Here is a 27332-nt window from a genome sequence, read left to right as displayed (position 1 = left end):
AGGCTCCAGGCTCTGAGCTATCAGCACAGAGCCCTGACATGGGGCTAGAACCCATGAGTGTGATATCATGACCTGAGTTGAAGTTGGACATTCAACCGACTGAGCCACTCAGACACCCCAAACCTTACTCCTTTAGAATTGGTACTAGTTCAAGGTGGCAATGGAGAAGGATGCTTAACTCACCTCCTTCCACAAACACACCAAATCTACAGCTACATACAGAACAATTTCCTCTGAAAAAAACCCAAAAACTAGTTAAAAGACTCCTTCACTCACAATGGGGGAATGTGAAAAAATCCACATGGAAACAAGTTGTGGGGTCCTGGCTGACTCAGTCACCAGAGCGTGTGACTCTTGATCTCAGGGTCATAAATTTGAGCCCCATGCTGGGTGGACAGAGTATTAAAACAAACAAACAAACAAAAAAAAAAAACTTTAAAAAAAAGTTGGAGAGGCTGAGGCACAATTTCACCACAAATCCTGTCATGGGCTGATAGCAACCCACAATTCAGAGGGAACCCACAACTCTAAAATTCTCCCTGAAGAGCAAGTGCTTTGAACCCTACAACTAATACCTTACCTTTTAAGACCTGCACCTGACAGACAACAACAATAAAACATCAAGTTCTGTATGCCAATGGGACTTGTGTCTATGAGAATAACAAGGCTATGGAAAACTGAGCAACAGTTCTTAAGGGGCTCACACAGGCTCCCTGTAGCTACAACTCAGGGTCTAGAAATGAGGCAGCCCACTGAAATACCCAAGTGTTTTGTAAAAGAAGCCTATGATCATTATATCTGCAGCCTGGGGCTTCTAATTAAACTCACATTAAAGGACCAACTTTAATCCTTTCCAGAGACATCAGAGACTGGGTGCTATCTTTGTGCTCACCCTCCAACCCACTCCAGGTAACTAGTATCTCCCAATAAGGAGACCGTGCACATGTCTGGTGCCCTGGGTTTTGTGGCTGCTGCCCAGGGGACACCCTTGATTACTTAGCTCTGGCAGGCAACAGGTTCCAGGCTCAGACCTTGCATTTGTAGGTCTCATAGGACCGTAACAAACAGAAAAAGAGTTCTGAAACAGCTACCCCAGCAGGGGACAGGAGTGAGAGAAAGCAGAATGAAATGCAACCCCAATCTTTCTATGAAAGAGGCTTATCTAATTATCTTAAATCTTCAGCCTGAGGGGCAGGATCCTAAGTAACACACATTTACAGGCCTACTGAAATATTCTCCCAAGACTGCAGAGCCCAGCAGGAACCACCTTCACACTCTCCTTCTGCTATTTTCCAGGCTGCAGGTACTGCCGGAAAACAATGCCAATGCACACGTAGAGCCCCAGTTTTTGCAGCTGCTGCCCAGGGGATGTCCTTTGATCATCAGCTCTGGTAACCCCCAGAGCTCTCCTAGGTCCCACAGGACTGTAACAAAGAGTTCTTAACCAGCTACCTATCCAGGGACTAATGATGAGGCAGACCAAAACATCTATTCTTTCTGTGGAAGAGGCCTATTAGCTTATATTAACACCTGTAACCAGAGGGGCAAGCTTGTAATTAAACACACATCTAGGGGCCGCCTGCAATCATCTCCAGATAGCGTAGAGGCCAGCAGGTACCATCTTCACACTCTCCCTCTGCCATGCCCCACATTGCTGGTGTCACCAAGAAAGGAACTTGTATAAACACCCAGCATCCTGGCTTTTGTGGCTGCTGCCCAGAGGACACATCCTTTGATAGGCTGGCTCTGCTGGAGAGCAGGGTTTAGGTTCACAGATCCAACAGGAATACAGCAAATAGAGAAACACTTCCTAACTGGCTATCACATCAGGGCTCAGAGCAGAGGGAACAGACAGATGCTCACCTCCAAGTCTTACCATCAAAGAGGTAAATTTGCATACTTTAAAAAATCCCACCTGAGGGTGTGGCTTCCAATCAAACAATCTGGTTACTGACTGAGATCCTTCCCAGTGGGACACTGGCAGGTTTTGGCATACACTCAACTACTGGGAGCTACTAAAAATAAAGCAGACTACTTGGAAAATCACAAAGGTTTGAGAGACAACAAAGAGATAGGGCAGGATTTAAACAGATTTTATATCGCATTCAAGGCCCTACCTTCGAGACTAGAAGTGTCTGTTTTATCTAACACACAGAAACCAACAAAGTCAAAGCATTTGAAGACACAGAACAGCATGTTCCAAACAAAAGAAAAAAAAAAAAAAAAAACAACTTCAGAAAAACCCATCAGTGAAATGAAGATAAATGATTTATCTGGTAAGAGTTCAAAATAACAATCATAAAAATGCTCTCCCTGAGGTCAGAAGCACAATGCAAGAACTAAGAATTTAAACAAAGGAATAGAAAATATAAGAAATTACCGAACAGAAATCACAGAGCTAAGGAATACAATAACTGAAAAATGTAATAAAAGGAATAGAAAACTTGATGAAGCCAAAGGATAAGGAATTCAAAGACAGGTCAGTGGAATTTATCAAATCAGAGGAGCAACAACAAAAAGGAATTAAAAAAGTGTAAATAGTATAAGGGATTTGGGGACAATATAAAATAAACCAATATTTATATAATAGGAGCTCCAAAAGAAAAATAAGGACACAGGGACAGAAAACTTATTTGAAGAAATTATGGCCATCAACTTCCCTAACTTGGGGAATGAAACAGACATCCAGAGCCAGGAAGAACTTGGAGTTCCAAATAAGCTGAACCCAAAGAGACCCACATCAAGATACATAATTAAGTGATCAAAGATAAAGACAAGAAGAGAATTTTAAAAGCAGCAAAAGAAAAACAACTTGTTACGTATAGGAAAACCCCATAAAACCATCATCAGACTTTTCAGGAGAAACTCTGCAGGCCAGAAGGGAGAGGCACAATATATTCAAAGAAAAAAAACTATCAACCAAGAATATTCTACCCAGTAAAGGTGTCCTTCAGAATAGAAGGAGAGATCAGCAAAAGCTAAAGGAGTTCATCTCCACTAGACTTGGCTTTATAAAAAATGTTAAAGGGATTTCCTTAAGCTGAAATAAAAGTTATCAATTAATAACAGGAAAACATATGAAGGTATAAATTTTACTAGTAAAGGTAAAAATATACTAAATTTCAAAAAATACTGTAAAGGCTAATATTGAAAAGTTAATAAAGCTAGTATGAAAGCTAAAGACAAAAGTAGTAAAAACAACAACTACAATAATTTGTTAATAAATACATAAGATGAAAAGAAGTGTGGCATCAAAAACATAAAATGTTGGGGGGTTAGTAAAACTGTAGAGCTTAAAAAAGCATTTGAACTTAAGTTTTTATCAGCTTAAAATGGACCATTATCAGAAGTTGTTTTATATAACCCTCATGGTAACCACAAAGCAAAAGCCTATAGTAAATAAACAAGACATGAAAAGAAAAGAAACTAAGCATAACACAATAGAAAAATCATTAAATTACCAAGGAACAGAGCAAGAGAAGAAACAAAGGACTTACAAACCAACCAAAACATGAGTAAAATGGCAATAAACCCATGTCTATCAATAATGACAAATATAAATGGACTAAATTTCTCCAATCAAAAGAGACAGAGTGACCAAATGGATTAAAAAAAAAAAAAAAAAAGACCCATGTATATGCTGCCTTTGAGAGACTTATTTCACACATAAGGACACACACACATACTGAAAGTGAAATGATGGAAAAAAGACATTTCATGAAAATGGAAACCAAAAGAAAACTGGAATAGATACACATATATCAGACAAAATAGACTTTAAAACAAGACTATTGTAAGAGGCAAAGAGGGTCATAGTATAATGAAACAGGGTGAATCCAAGAAGAAAATACACCTTTTGAAAATATGTATGTACCCAACAAAGGAGTAGCTAAATATATAATTGTAGGCTACTTTAATACCCCATGTTCATCAATTGACAGATCCTCCAGACAGAAAATCAATAAGGAGACAATGGCTTAAATGACACTTTACATCAGATGTACTAAACAGACATATACAAAGCATTTCATCCCAAAACAATAGTGTACACATTATTTTCAAGCACATACTAAATATTTTCCATGACAGACTGTATATTAGGCCACACAACAAGTCTTATTAAGTTTACTAAGACTGAAACCACATCAAGCATGTTTTGAAACCATAATGATATGAAAATTTACAAGGAGGAAACTGGGAAATTGACAAATACATGGAGATTAGACAACATGCTCCTAAACAACCAATGGATGAAAAAATAATTTAAAAAACTTTAAGAATCTTGACACAAATAAAAATGGAAATACAAAATAACCAAACTTTTGGGATGCAGCAAAAACAGATCTAAGTGGGAAGTTTGTGGTGATAAACACCTACCTTAAGAAACAAGAAAGATCTCAAACAACCTAACTTTATATCTCAGGGAACTAACAAACTGAACCTACAGTTAGTAGAAGAAAGTAAATAACAAAGATCAGAGTAGAAATAAATGAATTAGAAACTAAAAAGACAATACAAAAGATTAATGAAACTGAGAGTTGGTTGTTTGAAAACATAAAAAAAAAAAAAAAAAAAAAAAAAGATGAACTGTTCAGCCAGACTCAAGAGGGGAAAAAAGAGAAAGGACTGAAAATCAGAAATTAAAGAGATGTTATAACTGATAACAGAGAAACAAAAGATCATAAGAGACTACTACAAACAATGATAAATCAACAAACTGAATGACTCAGAAGAAATTAATAAAATTCCTAAAACATGCAACCTACCAAAATTGATTCATTAAGAAATCAAAAATATGAATAGCACCAGTTACTAGTAAAGAGAATGAATCAGTAATCAAAAACTCCCCAATAAGCAAAAGTCCAGGACTAATGGCTTCACTGGTGAATTCTATCAAACAAACATTTAAAAAATTACTACAAATCCTTATTAAAAATCTTCAAAAAAAAATAATAATAAAGGAACACTTCCAAACTCATTGTATGAGTATTACCTCAGAAAAGAACACAAGTAAAGGAATTACAGCACAATATCCCTAATGCAACATATATTTAAAAATCCTGAAAAATATTAGCAAACTGAATTTAACAATACATTAAAAGGATTATACACAATGATCAAGTGAGATTCATTCTAGGAATGTAAACATGGTTCAACACTGAAGTATAAAAATCATATGATCATTTCAAAAGATGCAAAAAAAGTATTTGTCAATATTTGACACTCATTCATGATTAAAACTCGCAATAAATGAGTATAGAAGGAACACACCTCAACAGAATAAAAGCCACATATGTTAAACCTGTAGCTAACATCCTACTCAACAGTGCTTAAGTTTTTCCTCCATGATCAGGAACAACACAAGGATGTCTACACTCACCACTTTTATTCAACATAACACTAAAAGTCCTAGTTAGAGCAATCAGGCAAGAAAAAGAAATAAAATGCATACAAAACAGAAAAGAACAATTAAAATTATCTTCATTTGCAGATAAAAGGATACTACATATAGAACACACTAAACATTCCACCAAGAAACTGTTAGAAATAATAAATTTAGTAAAGTTGCAGGATACATAACATATAAAATCAATTTCATTTCTATACACTAATAATGAACTATCAGAATGAGAAATTAAAGAAACGATCCCATTTACAACTGCATCAAAAAGGATAACATACCTAAAAATTTATTTAATCACAGAGGTGAAAGATCTGTACACAGAAAACTGTAAGACATTGGTGAACAGAAGACACACTAAAAAAAGAAAGAAAAGACACAAACAAATGGAAAGATAATCCATGTTCACGATTGCAAGAATTTATCTTGTTAAACTGCCCATACTACCCAAAGCAGATCCAATGCAATCTCTACCAAAATTCCAAGGTACTTTTCATAGAAGTAGAACAAATAATTCTAAAACTTGTATGGAACCACAGAAGACCCTAAATAACCAAAGCTTGAGGAAAAGAACAAAGCTAGAAGCATCACACTTCCCAATTTCAAACACTATTAAAAAGCTATGGTAATCAACACAGTATGGTACTGGCATAAAATAGGCATAGACCAAGAGAACATAAGAGAAATCAGAGAAGTAAATACATATATAATGGCCAACTAATTTACAACAAAGGAGCCAAGAATGTACTGTAGGGAAAGGACAGTCTCTTCAATAAATGGCGCTGGAAAACTGGATAGCTAAATGCAAAAGAATGAAAATGGACTCCTATATTACACCATACACAAAAATTAACTCAAAATGGAATAAAGACTTGAACATAAGGCCTGAAACCATAAAGTTGCTAGAAGAAAACCTAGGAGATAAGTTCCTTGACATTGATCTTGGCAATGATTTTTTGGGTTTGACACCAAAAACAAAGGTAATTAAAGCAAAACTAAACAAGTGAGGCTACATCAAACTAAAAAAAACTTCTGCACAGCAAAGGAAACCAAAAACAAAATGAAAAGGCAACCTACAGAATGGAAGAAAATATTTGTAAACCATTTATCTAATAAGGGGTTAATATCCAAAATATGTAAATAACTCCTAAATCTCAAAGCAAAAAACAATCTAATTAAACAATAGGCAGAGGAACTGAACAGACTTTTTTCCAAAGATGACCTACAGATGGCCAACAGGTACATGAAAAGGGTGCTCAATACCATGAATCATCAAGAAAATGCAAATCAAAACCACAATGAGACAGCACCTCACACTTGTTAAAATGGCTAATACCAAAAAAACAAGAACTAACAAGTATTGGCAAGGATGTGGAGAAAAGGAAGCCTTGTTGGTGGGAATGTAAATTAGTCAGCTGCTATGTCAGACAGTATAGAGCATCCTCAAAAAAGAAAGACAAAACTACCATGGGATCCAGCAAATCCACTTCTAGTAATTTTTCTAAAGGAAATGTAAACACTAACTCAAAGTGATTGTCCTCACTCCCTTGCTCATTGCCATTATTTACCATAGATAAGACATGCAAATGAACTAAGTGTCCATAGATGTTTGAATGGATAAAGAAGATGTGGTATACATATGCAAAGGAGTATTACTCAGCCATATTAAAGAAGAAAATCCTGCCATTTGCAACAGGGATGGAACTTGAGGGTATCATGAAGAATGAAATAAGTTAGAGAAAAACTAATACCATATGGTCTCACTTGTAACGTGCAATGTGAAAAAAATTAAAATACAAACTCAAAGAGAGGGGCCTGGGGTTGCTCATTGGTTACGTATCTGACTCGATCTCAGCTCAGGTCTTGATCTCAGGGTTATGAGTTCAAGCCCCATGTTGGTCTCCACACTGAGCATGGAGCCTACTTAAAAAACAAAACAAAGTATAGATTCGGAGAACAGACTGGTGGTTTCAGAGGTGGGACTGGGTATGGGCAAAAAGGATGGATGAAGGCTGTCAAAAGATACAATTTCCACTTATAAAATAAATAAGCCCTGGGGATGTAATGTACAACCTGGTGATTATAATTAGTAAAACTATATAGTACATTTAAAAGTTGCTAAGACATCTTAAAAGTTCTCCTAAGAAAAAACAATTTTTTAAAAAATGTTTATTTATTTTGGAGAGAAAGGGCTGGAAGGGCAGGGAGAGAGAGAGAGAGAGAGAGGGAGACAGAGAATCTGAAACAGGCACTGCACTGTTAGTGCAGACCCTGATGCGGGGCTTGGACTCATGAACTGTGAGATCATGACCTGAGCTGAAGCCAGAAGTTTAACCAACTGAACCACCCTGGTGCCCCAGAAAAAACAAAATTTTTACTGTGGTATGGTAATGGATGTTAACTAGACTTATTTTGGTGATCATTTCACATTTTATACATCAAATCATGATGTATACCTGAAATTAACAAATCATTATATGTAATTAAATCTTAATTTAAAAATTATTTTTATACTCCTCCAAGACCCTGTTCTCTCCTATTCCCTTCCACATCCAACAAAAGGATCTTGGGAACACCACTTCTTCCCCATTCCCTACAATCTGCCATCCAAGATGGATTTTTGTTTGCTTCTCTGTCTTAATTCTGCCTCAGTAGGAACTAACTGTTTTGATTTTACCCAGCCAGTGGGAAGGCACAGCCCTGCCTTTCTTCTGTGCCTACTCCTTCCTTCTTCCTTTCCTGTGCTGACTCCTGCCTTGGTCGCTCTTGTAGAATTTAAGATTTTAGCCAAAGTTTCACTACATCTTTAGCCCTGTCAATGAGTCACAAATTATAAGCCCCATGTCTAGTCTACCCAAAGACCTCCTCATAGTACTTGATTCCCTGCAGGCTCTACCCTAATGGGCTTATTTTCTTTTCCAACTTGCTCTAGCCACATTTAAGCTGTCATAGATATAGTCAAAAAGAGGTTTTTTTGTTTTTTTTAAGTATTTTAACCTGCTAATAATTCCTTCTTTGAGCGAATATATATTATTCTTTTTTTAATGTTTATTTATTTTGAGAGAGAAATTGAGAGAGAGAGGCAGAGAGAGAGACACACACAAAACCTGAAGCAGGTTCCAGGCTCTGAGCTGTCAGCACAGAGCCCAGCGCAGGGCTCGAACCCATGAACTGTGGGATCATGACCTGAGCCGAAGCCGGATACTCATCTGACTGAGACACCCAGGTGCCCCACAATTATTTCATTCTTATTTAATAATCTAAAATGAGTTTTTCAGGTCAGCAATTTTCTTCCAACTAGTGATTTAGAAACTCAGCCCCTCCCATCTTGTGGCTGCAAACATCCCTTAGGGCTTCACTACCATGCAGCTATCACATGTGGGGTAACATGGAGAAAGAATCCCCACCTTTTACAGTGCATGAAAATGATGCACATCACTGCTGATAACATTGTTTTGAGATCTCGCCACATGGCCAAATTTAGTTGAATGGAAGATTAGAAAATGTGCTCTTTGGGGCTTCTGGGTGGCTCAGTTGGCTAAGCATCTGACTTTGGCTCATGTCATGATCTCACAGTTTGTGGGTTCGAGCCCCATGTCAGGCTCTGTACTGACAGCTCAGAGCCTGAAGCCTGCGTCGGATTCTGTCTCCCCTCTCTCTCTACCTCTCCCTTGTTCATGCTCTCTCTAAAAAATAAACAAACATTAAAAAAAATTAAAGAAAATGTGTTCCTTGACCGGGTAGCCCTTTCACAGTAACAGCTCTATTCTGTAAAAGAGGGCACATAAAATTTGATGGAGAGTTAACCTTTTCTGCAACCATCTCCCATGTTTTCATCTCCATGTTTCATAAATACAGGACTTCAGTTTTTCCCTTTTCACTTAACTAATCACCAAGCTCTATCAAAACTAGACCTTTTAAGTCTTTGTGATAGCTCTTGTTTCCATCCTCACTGCCACTCCTCAACTTTTTAATACTCTGATGTTTGTAATATTCCTCTGCTAAAAAATTTTTAGTGGCTCTCTGTGTGATGGTAGGGAATTAAATTGTTATACGTCCTACGAAGTCTTTTATGACCTGGCCCTTTATAATGCCCAGCATTATCTCCTGCCATTCCTCCACCTTATAATTTATGCTACAGTAGAAGCAATAACAGTAAGTAGAATGAAACAACTTACTTACAGTTTCTTTTTTTTAATTTTTCTTTTAACGTTTATTCATTTTTTGAGAGACAGAGACACAGGGTGAGTGGGGGAGGGGCCGAGAAAGAGACACAGAATCCAAAGCAGGCTCCAGGTTCTGAACTGTCAGCACAGAGCCCGACACGGGGCTGGAACTCACAGACTGTGAGATCATGACCTGGGCCAAAGTCAGATGCTTAACTGACTGAGCCACCCAGGCACCCCCTTACTTACAGTTTCTACAACAACCTATATTCCCTCACCTCTTAGTTTCTATCTAAATTGTTTCTTCTTCATAGGATAAAGGCAGTTTGTCCATTTGGTAAACTTACACCCAAATCAAAAATGTTCTTCTCTATCACATCTTCCTCTGACTGACCATGAAACTTAGAACTGCCATCTTTATTTTTTATTATTGAAGCATAACTGACATAAAAGATTATATTAGTTGTAGGTGTATAACACACTGATTTGACAATCCTATATATTACTCAATGTTCACCATAAGTGTAGTTACCAACTATCATCATACATTATTACAATATGATTGACTACATTCCCTATACTGTACTTTTCATTTCTGTGACTTATTTATTTTATAAGTGGAAGGTTTTACCTCTTAATCCTCTTCACCTATTTTGCCGATCCCTCATTAGCCTCCCCAATGGCAAACACCAGTTTGTTCCCTATATTTAAAAGTCTGGGTTTTTTGTTCATTTTTTTTTATTCCACATATAAGTGAAATAATATGGTATGTCTTTCTCTGATTTATTTCACTTAGCATAATAATACTCTCTAGGTCCATTCATGTCACAGATGGCAAGATCTCATTCTTTTCTGTGGCTGAGTAATATTCCACTGTGTGTCCCTACACACACACACACACACACACACACACACACACACACACACACACACGTACCACAATTTCTTATTCATTCATCTACTGATGGACATTTGGGTTGTTTCCAAATCTTGGCTACAATAAACAATGGGGCGCATATATCTTTTCAAATTAGTGTTTTTGGTTTCTTTGGATAAGTAACCCAGTAATAGAATTACCGGACTGTACAGAGTTTTTATTTTTAATTGTTTAAGTAACTTCCATACAGTTTTCCATAGCGGCTTCACCAATTTACATTCCTACCAACACTGCAAGAGGGGTTTCCTTTTCTCCACATCCTCACCAACACTTGTTATTTCTTATCTTTTTGATACTGGCCATTCTGACTGGTGTGAAATCACATCTCATTGTGGTTCTGTTTTGCGTTTCCCTAATGATTAATGATATTGAGCATCTTTTCATGTGTTTGTTAGGTATCTGTTTGTCTACTCTGGAGAAATGTCTGTTTAGGTCCTCTGCCCATTTTTAAATCAGATTGTTTACTTTCCTGGTGTTAAGCTGCATGAGTTCTTTATATATTTTGGATAATAACCCCTTATTGGATATACCATTTACAACTATCTTCTCCCATTAAGAAGGTTGCATTTTTGTTTTGTCAGTTGTTTCTTTTGCTGTACAAAAGCCTTTTATTTGGGTGTATTTTGGTTCATTTTTGCTTTTGTTTCCCTTGCCTAAGGAAACAAAACCAGAAATATGTTGCTAAGGTCAAGAAGAACAAAGCTGAAGGTATCACAATCCCAGATTTCAAGATATACTACAAAGCTACAGGACTCAAAACAGTATGGTACTGGCACAAAAACAGACACATAGATCAATGGAATAAGATAGAGAGCCCAGAAATAAACCCACATCTATATGGTCAATTAATGTACAATAAAGGAGGAAAGAATAACAATGGGGGAAAGTCTTTTCAATAAACCAGATAGCTACATGCCAAAGAAGAAAACTGGGCCACTTTATGTATACCACACATAAAAGTGAATTCAAAATGGATTAAAGATCTAAATGTTAGAACTGAAACCATAAAACTCCTTTAAAAAACTTAGAAGAAGTGTCTTTTACTAAGTTTCTACAAACCTTTGTAATTGGAGCAATGTATCTAAATGTACTAGGTTCTTTTTTTCTGTTTCAGGCTAGCTACCATAGCTTCCCTAAGATAGGTTCCATGCCCTTTCCTCTCAGTACCTTTCAGTGTCTGGTGCATAAAAGAATGTGAGCTTCAGAAAACAAAAACATTTTTTCACCACTGTTGCAACAGTGTCTAGCATATAGGAGACCCTCAATAAATTCTATTATATGAATACATATTATGTATTCAATGCATATTCATCAAAGAGAAAAAGAGAAAACAATTAGTATATGTGAAAATATAGAGTCAGGTAAGAGTCTGAATCCTGGTTTGAGTGTGTTACCTTGAACAATTTCTTTAATCTCTCTGAATTTGAGTCTCTTTTGCATTGAAGACCTTACAGGATCAGGCTCTTGGAGATTAGAAGTAAAGTACATAAAGCTCCTAGCACAAACCTGGACTGTTGAAACAATCACACACCCTTATTACCAGCAGTGGTTATAACTTACATAACCAGTGCTTATAGATCTTTCAGTATTCTTAAACATATAACTATGCTGACCATAGGATACTGAAACCTGATGTTTTTCATCTTGGAAAAAATTTTATAGGACTTATAAGAAGAATTTTTTAAGTATCTAGATTGGTTTATCTTAAAGCATGTTACACTTTTTAAAAAGGTGGTAATTTTACGTCTAAATCTAAGCTATAATTTCCCCAAAGTGAAAAAAAATATAACAAAGAAAAAGTATTAACCTAAAAAGAAATTTTTTGATAAAATCTAACTTTAAATCAAACTTTAAACCAACGTAAACTGCCAACCAGTATTATTATATTATGACATAATACAACTGACTTAATTGGAAAAATAATGTAAGATGTACTTTACCTCACCAAATCCCAAGTCCCATGATGGATTAGAATGCAATCTTTCCAAAGAGATATTACCCCTAAGGATCATAAATAAGATGCTTTTAAAGTGTGCTTTAATCCTACTGAAAACCCTTGTTCTAAATTATTGTTCCCAATGTTGGTTTCAGATCAGAATTACAAGGGAAGCTTTTCAAAAAACAGATTCATAAGCTCCAACCTAAAGAGCTTATTTATTATATGTGGATCAAACCTGGCATTTTTAATTCAAAAAAAATCACCCCTTCAAGTTATGTGGACCTTTAGTCAGATTTGAGGACCATGTTCTAAATCACTTTCATAAAGTACATTCAAAAATTCAAGGCCTATAATGTTTTTTATTCACACGTTTCTGAAAATTTGAGTATCTGTCAACCAAGTAGCTACTTTGTTGATTTTATTAAGTTGTGAATCTACATTTTAATTAATTTGTTGTGTCAATCCCATAAAAATAGCACTTATGTACTCTTTTTATAAACACATTTTAAATATTTCCATAAGAAATACTTTCAGAATAAAAATATATTCTAGTTCATGATTTTCAATGACCAAAATCTGACTACATCATAATCACTACAAAAAAAGTTTGGGCTCTTCTGAAACTATAACTTTTGTTTAATTACCTATAATAACAGTCCCATAAACTGTTGATATGCTTGCTTATGCTATTAAGATTTGAATTCTATCACTCTCTTGTTCTGATTTTATACTAACCAAGCAATCTTCCCACAAAGAACTGCCAAAAGTTGGAAAATATGCTCACCATGCAAGGAAGCATTGCTATACATGTGACTCTTCTATTTCTTACTATAAATTAATAAACTGACACTATGGTGGGTATATAAGTTTCTTATATACGTAAGTCAGTTTTCCCAAATCTAATTTATACTATCATTCCAGATATTTTTGCACTGCAAATATGAGCACCATACTCTCAAGTGGGGTGGCATTACCAAGATTCTGGTAAGTGGTAAGCCTTCCTTGAGGCTGGACTACCCACTCTCAGACAGCTATTCGCCTACCTCATTTTGCATCAGGTCAAACCTTCAACATGCATTATACTAGATCCTGATTTGTATTCCCTGGATTTACCTAAAAACTTACATATAATTCACCGGATGTTTCTGGATTTCATTCTGTGCTGTCTTCTCTTGGCAATCACTTTCAAATTTTCCTTTAAAAATAAAAATATGCACTGAACCAAAACCTTAACATAGACCATCTCTGTTTTTTAATTTAAAGCTTATGACCCATACAGAGGGGAATTACTGATACAAAAAGTCATATAATACAATGCTATTTTTAATTTCATAAGGCTTCCTAAACACACACACACACGAGGGCACGCGTGCGCGCACGCACACACACACACACACCTAAAACTAAAAACAAAAAAAAATTATGTTTTTCGTGTATGACACTCACCTTTATTTTCAGAGCTGGCTATACAACAATCCTTCTTAAAAGTATTTCTTTCATTATTGTTGTACTCTTTCTGATACTTCTTGTTTGGCTGACACCTCTCTGGATAATGTGTTTCATTAAAAGTCGAACAACTAAAAGTCAACTCTGGATCTGTAAAAATACTTCTAATGCATTGACCAGCTGAATGATTTTTATCAGAACTTGTGTTTGCGCAATTATCTTCCATACTGTCATAACCACACTTGTCAAAGGTTTTCTTTATCCTCTGCTGATCTGTGTTTAATAAATTGATCACATTTTCACTAATAAAAGAGTTACAATTCTCTGATATAAGGCTGGCTGTTGGCTGGTTCATGTCTTCAAGAAAATTTGAAACCTCTCTTCTATTTTCTCTCCAAATAGGTTGTACTGAGTGTTTTTCAGTAATAAAGTCTGTTTGTCTTTGATCATTCATGCTTCCACAATCTTCACCCATAACTCTAACAGGTCTTCCAGTAAGGAAATTCCTATTTCTTGGACTTTGGGATACATAAAAACATATTTAGAAAGAAAAAAAATAGGGCATTTTCATTTTGAAACACTTAAATTCTTAGAGAACATATCAAGTAGCTACTAACAATTACCTAGACTATGTTTTAATTTTTTTTAATTAAAAAAATATTGCTTTGGGTGGAAATTTATTTAATGTATTCTTCTAGTGCTTTAGTAAGTATAAAATTAATCTACACTTAGTTCAGTATTTCAACATGAAAAATTAGTATGGGTTCAATTTACTATTATATTAATAAAACAAAATATGCCCAACCTATATATAGTTTGTTTTCTGTAACAAGATCTAGTGAATAACTTAGACACTGTGTGTAGCTGCTGCTTCATTTAACCAGGGAAAGATATTTAAAGACTGTACAGAGAAAAGTTATCCTATGTTAAAACATAAAATCAAATAATCATGGGAATATTAGAACAGGTTTTTTTCAACCAAACAATTCTAAAGTTCTCAAGGCAGAAAAACATATATACAAGTGCATATGTAAGTAATCTAAGATATAAGATAAATTAGATGAAAAGGTAAGACTAGATAACTTTTAAGTTCCTTCTAATGAGGAAATCATAATTCTAACATGTCCAATTTGTATCAGATCAAAACTATCATAGAACACAATTAGAAATCAAGATATTCTGGATTTTGTTGCCATTGACTATCAACAAATTTACCTGGGATTGAGTTGTTCCAAAGATTGGAGGTAACAAAGAAATTTAGAAAAGATATATAGACCACCAAAACTCTGATTTCCATTTTTTAAGTTACTTATTAAATACTTAATGAGCATGTACGTCTTCTGTGTTTCCAGACACTATGCCATGTGTTGTGGGCAGAGAGATAAAAGAGTTAAGTTTACTTTTAAGCAGAGAGAGATGTTTTACCCATGTATGTTCATAGATAACGATCCTACACTGTTTCTCAATATAGGTCTCATTGATGTTTTGGACAGAATGATGCTATTATGTTATACCAAAAGACATAACCTATACTATGCAGTAATATACATCTTAACACCAGAGAAATTTTATGACTCTAAATAAAAAAAAAAAAACATGTAAAGGAAGGCTTATTTATGTGTATTAAACACATTTAATGTATTCCTACTATGTAGAAGGAGACAACACAGCTTATATTCTAGTTCAGGAAAATTATAAATACATAACCATTAGAGCACGACGGTGAGTCAGTCAGCTAAGTGTCTGACTCTTGATTTTGGCTCTGGTCACCATCTCACAGTTCGTAAGATCAAGCCCCATGTTGGGCTCTGCATTGACAGCACAAAGCCAGCTTGGGATTCTCTCTCTCCCTCTCTCTCTGCCCCATCCCCTGCTCGTGCTCACTCTAAACAAACAAATAAATAAACAAATTAAAAAAACTGGGGAAAAAAGGAAAATTCTTAAAATAATTAAATACTTAACCATCAATAAGTACAAAGGGTAAAAGAAATAAATAAAAAAGATAATTACGACAGTTACATAGATGCTACAAGATCACATGATGAACTAACTTGTGTTAGAAGTCCTGTATCAGATAGTTTGGTCAGGAAAGTTCCTAGTAAGGAAGTGATAAATAAGAGAAAGAAACAGAATGGCCAGACATGTGAAGAAAGGAGAAAGCATCATCAAGTTAATAGAATAAGCATAGATTTAAGACTGGCAATACACTTAAGGAACAAAAAGAAAGGAATAAAGCTTGAATAGAATCAGTGAAAGAACACCTATGATATAAGGTTTTAAAAGAACCCAGAGTATACAAAACTTCACTTTTTTATTCAAGTATAATTAACATACAGTGTTATATTAGTTTCAGATGTAAATTATGATTCAATAATTCTATGCATACTCAGTGCTTATCACAGTAAATGTACTCTTAATCTTCACCTATTTCACTCATCCTCCCCACCCATCCCTCTCTGGTAACCACCAATTTGTTCTCTAAATTTAAGTGTCTGGTTTCTTGCCCCTTTTTTTTATTTGTTTCTTAAATTCCATATGAGTGAAATCATATGGTTTTGTCCTTCTCTGATTGACCTATTTCACTCAGCATTATACTATCTAGATCCATTCATGTTGCTGCAAATGGCAAGATTTCCTTCTTTTTTATGATGGGTAACATTCCATTATGGATATATACATACATCTTCTTTATCCAGTCATCTATGGATGGACACTTGGGTTGATTCCATAATTTACTATTGTAAATAATGCTGCAAGAAACATAGGGCCGCATATATCTTTTTGCATTAGTGTTTTAATTTTCCTTGGGTTAAGTACCCAGTGGTAGAATTACTGGATCATATGGATAGAGCTTTATTTGTTAAGAGAGCAGTAAGAAACGCTGAAAGGTTCTACATACAAAAGTAAAACTGACTTGCATTTTGCCTTGAAAAATATGAGTTTGATTGCTAGCTGAATATAAATTTCAAAACTTCCAACTAGCCAGTATCAAGTAAGAGGAACTAGATTTCCCCTTTTAATTGACACAATTTAAAAAATTGGACAAAATATAGGACACAAAAGTTTTCAGACATCAACCATCAGGTAGAACAGGATAATGATCAGAGAGAGAGAGAGAACACAGCAAATGAGGTGAACCCTAGGATTGCTCCTAGCTTACTGCCTACAGAGTATAAAAGCCACAAAACAGGGGCGACTGGGTGGCTCAGTTGTTAAGCATCTGACTTTGGCTCAGGTCATGATCTCACAGTTTGTGAGTTCAAGTCCCACATTGGGTGAGCATGAGCCCCACTTGAGGTAAAACACAAGCTCCGGTGAGCCCCACTTCTCTCTCTCTCTCTCCCTCTGCGCCTCACTCACTTGCACCCTCTCTCTCTCAAGAAAAAAAAGCCACAAAATAAAAATAGACAACCCAGTCAGAGCTCACAGATTCCCTTTGTTGAAAAAACAGAGCTAGACGTTCAGAAAGCATACAGAGAATAGAGTTCACAGGGCAAAGTATCATGAAGGAAAGTGCTTCAAAGAAAGAACTTTGGAGATCTACAGAGAGTTCTCAAATCTCCAGCTAAGTACTGATCAGCACATGCATAGGAAGTAATACCCAAGGCTGGCGTGTGGAAGGGGAATAAAACATCTAAAAGGAGAAGATGGAACAAGTCCAGGAACTCACACATAGATGGAAAATGTATTTCCATCAGCCAAAGTGGAAAACCTCATAATTCAAAAGGAATCAGAGTACTCAGAAGTATACCTCAGCAGGGGGCAAAATTAACCATAGACTAAAGACATATCTGGTCCCACTTAAAAAGTTAAAGCAAGCCTCGGGGCACCTAAGTGGCTCAGTGGGTTAAGTGCCTGACTCTTAATTTGGTCTCAGATCATGATCTCACAATTCTTGAGATTGAGACCTGTGTCGGACTCTGAACTGACAACACAGCCTGCTTGGGATTCTCTCTCCCTCTCTCTCTGCCCCTCCCCTACTTGCTCGTGCGCTCTTGCTCTCTCAAAATAAATAAACATTAAAAAAAATAGTTTTTAAGATAAGCCTCAATGAGATCATACTATTTTCAAGTACCTGAACTGTATCAAGAACAAAGCTTACAATAATTTATACAGATACAAAAATTTCCAGACACCAGAAGGATGAAATTCATAATGTACATAATTCAAACAAAATTACCAGGAATAGAAAGAAACCAAAAGTTACAACCCATAATGAGAAGAAAAATCGATTAGAAATAGACCAAGAAATGACACAAATGATAGAATTTGTAGACAAGGACATTAAAATAAGTTATTATGACTATATTCCCTATTTTCAAGAAGTAAGAGGAAAGACTAGGCATGTTGAAATAAATGCATGGAAGATATAAAGAAAAATTAAATCAAACTTCTAGAGATGAAAACTATACTGAACAGTTTTGAGAAGATGAGACATCAAAGAATATACAATCAGTGAATTTGAAGATAAAGCAATATAATCTATGTAAGGTGAAACAAAGAAAAAATATTGAAAATATAAAAACAAAACATTAGCAAACTATGACACAACTTCAAGTGGGCTAACTTACATGATATTTGTGTCCCAAAGACGAGAAAGAAATCAGAAAAAAATATTTTAAAAGTTAATAGCTAAACTGTTTTCAAATTTGATAAAAATGGTAAGTTCACAGATTTAAGAAGCTCAACACAGCCCAAACACAAGAAATGGTAAGAAAATGAACATCCTAAGCAATGGATAAAATCCATAGTAGAAAGTCGATGGTAGAGAATACATGATGGAAAAATCTTAAAAACAGAAAAATTGTATACTGCATATACAGATATTAAAAATGACAGCAAATTTCTTGTTGCAAAAATGCAAGTCAAAATACATCTTTCAAAAAGAATACAAGAGAGACAAATACACAAAAGATTAAAGAATTAATCACTGGCAGACCCTTCTAGAAGAAATATTAAAGGAAGTCTTTAGAAGGAAAATGTCACCAGATGGAAATCTAGATCTACACAAAATAATGAAGACCATCAAGAACAGTAAATTTGTACTTAAATATAAAAAACATGTTTTCTCATTTTTTATCTCTTTTTACAGATAAGCAATAATATATTACTGGATCTGTAACATGTATATAAGTAAAATATATGAATATAACTACACAAAGGCCAGAATGGAGAAATGGAAGCATACTATGTTATTATAGTATACTTGAAGTGGTAAAATTTTAAGATACTCTGTGATAAGTTAAAATATACACTATAAAGCAACCACTGAAAAACAAAACAGACATAACTAATAAGCCAAGAAAAAAAAATAAATTAAGCCATTAAAAAAACCCACTCAAATTAAAAAAAGGTAGAAAAAGAGGAAAAATAAACAGATATGGGACAAATAAAAAATAATAAGAGAACCTATTGAAGCCCTACCATATCAATAATCACAAAAAATGTAAACCACATTCTTGACCATAACACAAGTCTCAACAAATGTGAAAGGATTCAAATCATACAAAGGATGTTTCCTGTCCACAATGGAACTAATTTAGAAAAATAACAGGAATGCCTTAGGATGTCTAGGAATCAAACAACAAATTTCTAACTAACTCATAGATTGAAAAAGAAATCAAAAGAAAAATTAGGAAGATATATAACTGAATGAAAATTAAAACAAAACACATCAAAATTTGGAGAATACAGCAAAAGGGCCAGTTAGTGGACAATTTACAGCACTAAAACACCTTTACTGGATAAGAAAAATGATCTCTGATGAATGACCTCAGCTTTCACCCTAGGTAAACATCTCTAAATAAGAATAATCTGGGGGGGGGGAGCAAAAAGATATATGCATTCCAATGTTCACTGCAGTATTATTTAGAATAGCCAAGATATGGAAACAACCTAGTGTCCATCGATGATAGATGAATGGATAAATAAGATGGGGAATATACATATATATATGTATATGTATGTAATGAAATACTATTAGCTATAAAAAAGAATGAAATCTTGTCATTAGTAACAACATACATGGAACTTGAGGGTATTATGCTAAATCAAATAAGCCAGAGAAATAAAGAAAAATAACATAATTTTACTTATGTACCTAAAAAATTAAGAAAAAACAAACAAACAAGCAAACAAAACAAAACTAATGGATACACAGAACAGACTGCTGGTTGCCAGAGGGGAGGGAAGTTGGGGAGTGGGTGAAATGGGTCAAGTTGGTCAAGAGGTAAAAAGTCCAATTATAAAATAAGTAAGTCATGGGAATGTAATGGTGACCATAGCATGGTGACTATAGTCAATAATATTGTATTGCATACTTGAAATTTGCTAAGAGTTAAATCTTAGAAATTCTCAACATAAGAATTTTGTAACTTTGTATCCTGACAGATGGTAACTATACTTATTGTGATTATTTTATAATGTATACAAATATTTAATTACACTGTACCTTAAACTACTATAATGTTACAGGCCAATTATACTTCAATTTAAAACAGGACAAAGAAGGGAAAGGCATAACTTATCTGTATTAGCAAGGAGAGAAAAGACATCACTACAAATGTTAAAAATTTTAAATACATAACAAGAGATTATTATTAATTTTCAGTCAATAAATTCTACAACATAGATAAAACATAGATATAATCCTTGTATGACAAACTACCAAATTTCACTCAAAGAAAAAATATTCAGACTAGCCTTGTATTTAGTAAAATATGGAAATTATAGTTTTTAAAAAAACCTTCCCACAAAAAAAGACTCCATACCAATTGGCTTCATTGATGAACTCTATCAGACATTTAAGAAAGAAATTGTATCCATTCTACATAAACCTTCAGAAAATTACACATTAGGGAATACATCCCAAGTCACCCTATGTCATCAACATTAGGCTGATTTCAAAACCAGACAAAGTTATCACAAGGAAAGAAATATAGAAAAGAATAACCCTCATAAAGATTAATGCAAAAATTCCTAATAAAATTTTAGCAAATCAAAAACAAAAATGCATAACAAGGATAGCATGCTATAACTAACTGGAGTTTATCTCCTGAATACAAAGCTTATTTAACATTCAAAAATTAATCAATATGGGACAGACTCTTGGAATAAAAGAAAAGTCTGGCAAATCCTGTCGCCCAAAAGCAATGACAGAAACAGATAACACTTGCAGAAACAATCATTGCAGAATCTGGAGAGTAACCAAGGCATACAATAAACTAAGAAGCAGTACTTCAAGAAAAAATACTAAACCTTAACACTGAACACTTACCACTGTGGAGCCCTGCGAAGTTACCTCCCTCCCACCCCCAGCTCCATGGCTGATAGCTCTACCAATGCTTAGTAGTCTAGGAATGAGGACAGAGGAGCCACATGCCCAGGGAATTTGCCAAAAATAATCATTACCTTGGTGGCAAGCCCTCAGGAAAGCCCATCACCACAGCTAACTGGGGTTGCTATATTTGGAGCAAGCAAAAAACCATCCAGAAATTTCATAGGGAGATCGAGAAAACTCCCAAATACCCCAGCAGTGTGAAAGGCTGCATACATGTGTAAAGCTGTATACACACTCAAGAGAGGGCATCAGGTATCTACTCATCCCTGACTGAATGTGAGTTCTTGCACACAGAAAAAAAGCCTTATTAGCTCAATATGTTTAAACACAACCTCCAAGCAATCATTGGTTGACCTCTAAGCATTGGTTAGTGGGAAATTTACAGTTTTAAATACTTATATTAAATCAGAAGAAAATAACAAATCAGTAAGTTAAAGTTACACTTTAAGAATCTACAAAATACACACACACACACACACACAAAGGACAAACTAAACCCAAAGCAAGCAGAAAAAGGAAATTATGAGCATTAAGACAGAAATCAATGGAGTGGAAAACAGAAAAATAACAAAGAAAGCAAATGAAATGCAAAACTTAGTTCTTTAAAAATATCAATAAAATCTTTAGCTATATTGACCAAGAAAGATAAGAAATACACAGATCTAGAATTAAAGAAGGGACATCACTATCAACTTTACAGAAATTAAAAGGTTTTCAAGGAAATACTATAAACAACTTTATCACACAGCTAACAAATTACACAACTTAGATGAAATGGATAAATTCTTAGAAAAACACACATTACCACAATTGACTCAAGAAGAAATTAGAAAACCTAAAGACATTAAAATATATATATAGTAGTTAAAAGTCATCCCATTAAGTAAAGCAGGTGCAAAAACATTTAAGGAAAAAATATAAATCCTCCACAAATCCCTTCAATAGAGGACACATTTTCCAACTCACTCTATTGTAAAGTCACTATCAACTTTAGTACCAAAGCCAAAGACATCACAAGAAAAAAATCAGACCAATTTCTTCATGAACAGAGATGTAAAAATTATCAACAAAATAATAGCAAACCAAATCCCACAAGATATGAAGAGGATTATATACCAAGATCAAGCAGCTTTTATCCCAGGAACCTAAGGTGGTTTAACATTTGAAAATAAAGTAATATACAATATATTAATGGAATAAAAGAAAAAAAAACTACAAGATAATCTCAAGAGACACAGAAAGAATATTTGGCAAAATCCATACTAAAAACTTTCAAAGAACTAGGGATAGAAGGGAATTCCCTAACCCTGATAAAGGGCACCTACTAAAAATCTACAACTAACATCATGATAGTGTAAGGCTAAATCCTTTTCTCTAAGACTGGGAATAATACAAGCATGCCCACTCTTACCTTGCTTGTTTGCTATTCAACACTATACTAGAGATTCTAGTCACTGCAGTCAGCAAGAAAAAGAAGTAAAAGGCATCCAGATTGAAAAACCATTAAAAATATCTCTATTTATGGACAACATAATCCAGTAATAGTGAAAAACCTAAAGAATCTACAAAACCACTAGTAGAACTAATAATGAGTTCAACAAGGTCACAGGAGACAAGATCAATCTTAAAAAATTAATTGTATTCCTATATACCAGCAAAGAACAATTCAAAAATGAAACTAAGAAAATAATACCACTCACAAAAGCATAAAAAGAATAAAATGCTTAGGAATAAATTTAGCCAAGGAAGCACAAGGCTTTATTGAACACAATACATTACACTAAGAGAAATTAAAGATTAAATACAATGGAATATTGTTCAGCCATAAAAAAATAAGGAAATCCTGACATTTGTGACAATATGGATGAATATGAATGACATTATGCTAAGTGAAATAAGCCAGACACAGAAAGATAAATACCATGGGACCTCACTTATATGTGGAATCTAAAAAGTCACGTTCCAAGAAGAAAAGAGCAGAACTGCCAGCTGGGGAAGGGGGCGGGGGTGGAAATGGGGAGATACTAGTCAAAGGGTACAAACTTACAGTTAAAACACAAGTAAGTTGTATTTGTCACTAATGTACAACATAGGGACTAGAATAATACATTACATATTTGGAATCTGTTAATAGAGCATCTCTTACATAGACTTAACACACACACACACACACACACACACACACACACACACACAGGTAACTACATAAGGTGATGAATATGCTAGTTACCTTGACTGTGGTAATCATTTCACAACATATATGTATATCAAATCATCATGTTGAACACCTTAAACATACGATTTATTTGAATTTATTTTTGTCAGTTATATCTCAATGAAACTGTGGGGGCTGGGGAGAGAGAACATTTCAAGCATACTGGAAGGTTTTCTCATGCTCCTCCAAGTTTATAACTCCCAACAGTAACCACCATTCTGTTTGCTGTCACCATACATTAATCAAGGCTGTCTTTGGACTTCATATACATGGAATTATACAATGGTCCTCTTTGGTATGGAGTTTCATCCATGTTTTTACTTGCTACTGCATGTTATCAGTTCATTCTTTTCCATTTCTGTGTATTAGTCCATTATATGATTATATAATACTCTATTCTTTGTATTGAAGTAGAGTTGACACAAAATGTTTCACTAGTTGCACATGTACATATATTTTTTTAATGTTTATTTTCGAGAGACAGAGACAGAGAGACAGAGAGAGACACAGAGCATAATCAGGGGAGGAGCAGAGAGGGAGACACAGAATCCGAAGCAGGCTCCAGGCTCCAAACTGTCAGCACATAGCCCAATGTGGGACTTGAACCCACGAACCGCAAGATCATGACCCAAGCTGCAGTTGGATGCTTAACCAACTGAGCCACCCAGGCACCCCTTTAATATTCTATTCTTAATGGACATCTGGAACAGTTCAAATTTAGGATTACTATGAAGAAAGCTTCATTCATATTACTATGAATGAAAGCTGCATTCAAAAAAAAAAAAAAGAAAGAAACTAATAGGAAAAACAATTCATGCCTGTGGATTGGAAGAATCACTAATTTTAAAATCACAATTTTCCCCAAGTTGATCCCCAAATTCCAAGTGGGCTTGCTTTCTCTCTCTCGCTCTTTCTTTTTCTTTTTTCTTTTTTAAATAGAAACTGACAGGCTGATCCTATAACTTAGATGGAAATGCAAAGGCCTAGGAGCCAAAACATTTTGGAAAAAGAAGAACAAATTAAAGGACTAATGTAGTTCCCAATTTCAAAACTTACAATACAGCTATAGTAATCAAGACAGCGTGACACTAATATAAAAGCAGACATGATTGATCAATGGAATGGAATTGAGATTCCAAGGGAAAAATAAATTACGTTTTTCGGTGAACTGACTTTCAACAAAGGTGCCAAAACAATTCAGCGGGGAAAAGATTTTCTTTCCTTTCCACAAATGCAAATGATGAATTTTGAAACTCACTTCACACCATATATAAAAATTAACTCAAAATGGATCACAGATTTAAATGTGAGATCTAAAACTACAAGACAGGAGAAAACCTTCATGACCCTGGTTTAGGCAAAGATTTGTTAGCTATGACACCATATGCAAGATTCATAAATGAAAAAATTAATAAACTGGATTTCAATCAAAATCAAAACCTTTTTTTTTTTTACTTCAAAAAGAAAATTACAGAAATAAAAAGGGTAAGCATTTCACCAAAGATATGCAAATAGCTAATAAGCACATGAAAAGCTGTGAACATCATTAGTTGTTAGGGAAATGTAAAATTAAAACCACAATGAGATACACGTATCCAGCCTTTTCAAAAGCTTACATTATGCCACTTCGCTTTTATGAAAGGATCTACGTTAGTACCTATTTTTACTAACCCAAGGAAATCTGAAAAGGATTTTTGCTTTTACAAAAAAAAAAGGTGAGAAGTGAAAACAGCTTTCAGTGTTTGTTCTGCAGCAAGCTGTCAGAGACACGGCATGCACACCGTACCCTGAGCAGCAAGAGTGGCACTGCCAGGCTCCTTCCCCAGAACTACACTCAGCATCTCAGCATCAAGCTACTGCAGCTTTGAACTGTGTCTGCGCGCATCTGTGCCTTATCCCAATTTATTTTGTGCATCATTAGCAAGATGTGTCCTAAGGTATTAGAAAAACCTAAGGGAGATTATTTTTTGCGGTCTGGGAAAGCTCCAAAAATTTTCCATGTAAGTTAATTGTAATTGCTTCTTTGCTTTACAACACCATTTCAGTTTATGAAAGGTTTCATAGGAATGCTCTGCTTTCAGATAGAGGGAGAAAGCTGTACTACTACTGACTAAATCTTAGAAGACTGACTGTACCAACTGTGTCAAGCAAGTGTTGCAACTGGAACTTTCATACATTGCTGACAGGAATGTAAAATGATTCAAATCACTCTGGAAAATAGTCTGTTGGTTCCTTAAAAAAAGTTACATATACACCTATCATATGACCCAGCCATTCCACTTGCAGATATTTACCCAAGAGAAATGAAAGCGTATGTCCAAAGACTTTTATATGAACCTTCATAGCAGCTTTGTTTGGAATAGCCAAAATTGGAGGAGAAAAAACCCAAATGTCCATCAACAGATGAATAAATTGTGCTGTGTCCATACAATGGAATACTACTCTGCAATAAAAAGGAATGAATATCAATGCACACAACAAACAACATAGAAGAATCTCAAAATAATTATGCTGAGTGAAAGAAACTAGACCAAAAAGACAACATACTATATGATGCCACTTACATAAAATTTTAGAAAATACAGACTAATAGAAAGCAGATCAGCAGTTGCCTTAGGCTGAGAGTAAGGAATGCGAAGTGGCCAGAGGAAGATTACAAAGATGCCCAAAGAAACTACCAATGATGATGAATATGTTCATTATATTTGACACAGGTCAAAATTTAGCAAAGTGGACATTTTAGATAAATTCAGTTTGTTGCACGTTGATGATACATCAATAGAGTTGTAAAAAAAAATAATAATAAATGGATCTCAGGACAGAGAAAACAAAAAGAACTGTTATGTGGTTATTACAATTATCCAGGCTATAGTCAGTAGTGGCTTAGACTGGGATGGAACCTATTGAGGTAGAAATGTGAGTAGTTAACTTTAAAGTTTATTAAAGTACAGAATTGGCAATACTTTGTTGATGTAACAGATATTGGCAGTTGAAGGAAAGGAAGCAATCAAGGACAACTTTAATTTCGGTGTAAGCAGGTGAGTGAACAGTAGTGTCATTTACTAAAATGAGGAATACTGGGATAGGATTACAGAGTCAAGGTTTCTCACCACGATTACCAAGAGTGATTCAAACTGGTTTTACAAGTTTAATGGATTTTAAAACAATGAGCCAGGATTTATATACAAATAGCTAGAAAATAAAAGTGGGGCACTGATCAACTACCACAAATATGAAAAATAAATATGTTTATGATACAGAAAAAGAACTAGCAATTTATGGAGGTTATAAAACAAATACAAACATGTTGGCTCAAAAGAGCTTTTTTAAATAACTGAAAGGTAGACTGTGCACATTAGAAAATAATTACTTAAAACTATTTTAATTAAATGCTCATTTAACTTCCAGTGTTTTTTCTAGAAGTATTACTTAGGTTTGTCTACATTTCTAAAAAAATGTGTCCATTAAAATCAAATTAATATTCAAAGAATGCTGCAGCCTCTTTATTTCCTTCAAAAACTGCTTTCCTGGACGCCTGGCTGGCTCAGTTGGTAGAGAATGTGACTCTTGATCTCAGGGTTGTTAAGTCTGAGCCCCATGTTTTGTGTAGAGATTACTTAAAAAATTAAAAATCTTTGCTTACCTGTTTAACCTTTCGAATAATGACCCAAATTGTGCTGTTTTATATGATGGACTGAGAGCATCTTGATTTTCGTTTAATTTGGAAACCAAACTATTAGAATAATTAACTTTAATGAGCTGAAAAAAGAAAGAAGAATCTGCCAAAATGGTAAATGTACATATACACAATTTAAATTATTTACCATAAAATACCATTCAAGTGGATCTCTATATGCAAAAAAAAAAAAAAAAAAAGTCTTTTCTGGTT

General features: G+C 34.7%; 1 protein-coding gene across 3 annotated transcripts in view; it reads right to left on the bottom strand.

Annotated features, from left to right (window-relative positions):
- CB4H12orf40 (chromosome B4 C12orf40 homolog) overlaps window positions 1-27332 on the bottom strand; it is a 165483-nt gene that overhangs the window by 18350 nt on the left and 119801 nt on the right. For all 3 annotated transcript variants that reach the window (XM_015085066.3, XM_053226124.1, XM_053226125.1), the window contains 4 exons: window positions 27087-27202; window positions 13890-14407; window positions 13569-13638; window positions 12445-12505 (listed from right to left, as the gene is read on the bottom strand). In XM_015085066.3, the coding sequence (XP_014940552.1) occupies window positions 12445-12505; window positions 13569-13638; window positions 13890-14407; window positions 27087-27202 (765 nt within the window). The remainder of the gene's footprint in view (window positions 1-12444; window positions 12506-13568; window positions 13639-13889; window positions 14408-27086; window positions 27203-27332) is intronic.

Source organism: Acinonyx jubatus, chromosome B4 (assembly GCF_027475565.1).
Source record: "Acinonyx jubatus isolate Ajub_Pintada_27869175 chromosome B4, VMU_Ajub_asm_v1.0, whole genome shotgun sequence".
NCBI lineage: Eukaryota > Metazoa > Chordata > Mammalia > Carnivora > Felidae > Acinonyx > Acinonyx jubatus.
Note: the sequence above shows the minus strand (reverse complement) of the source record. Positions and strands in the feature narration are given on the sequence as shown.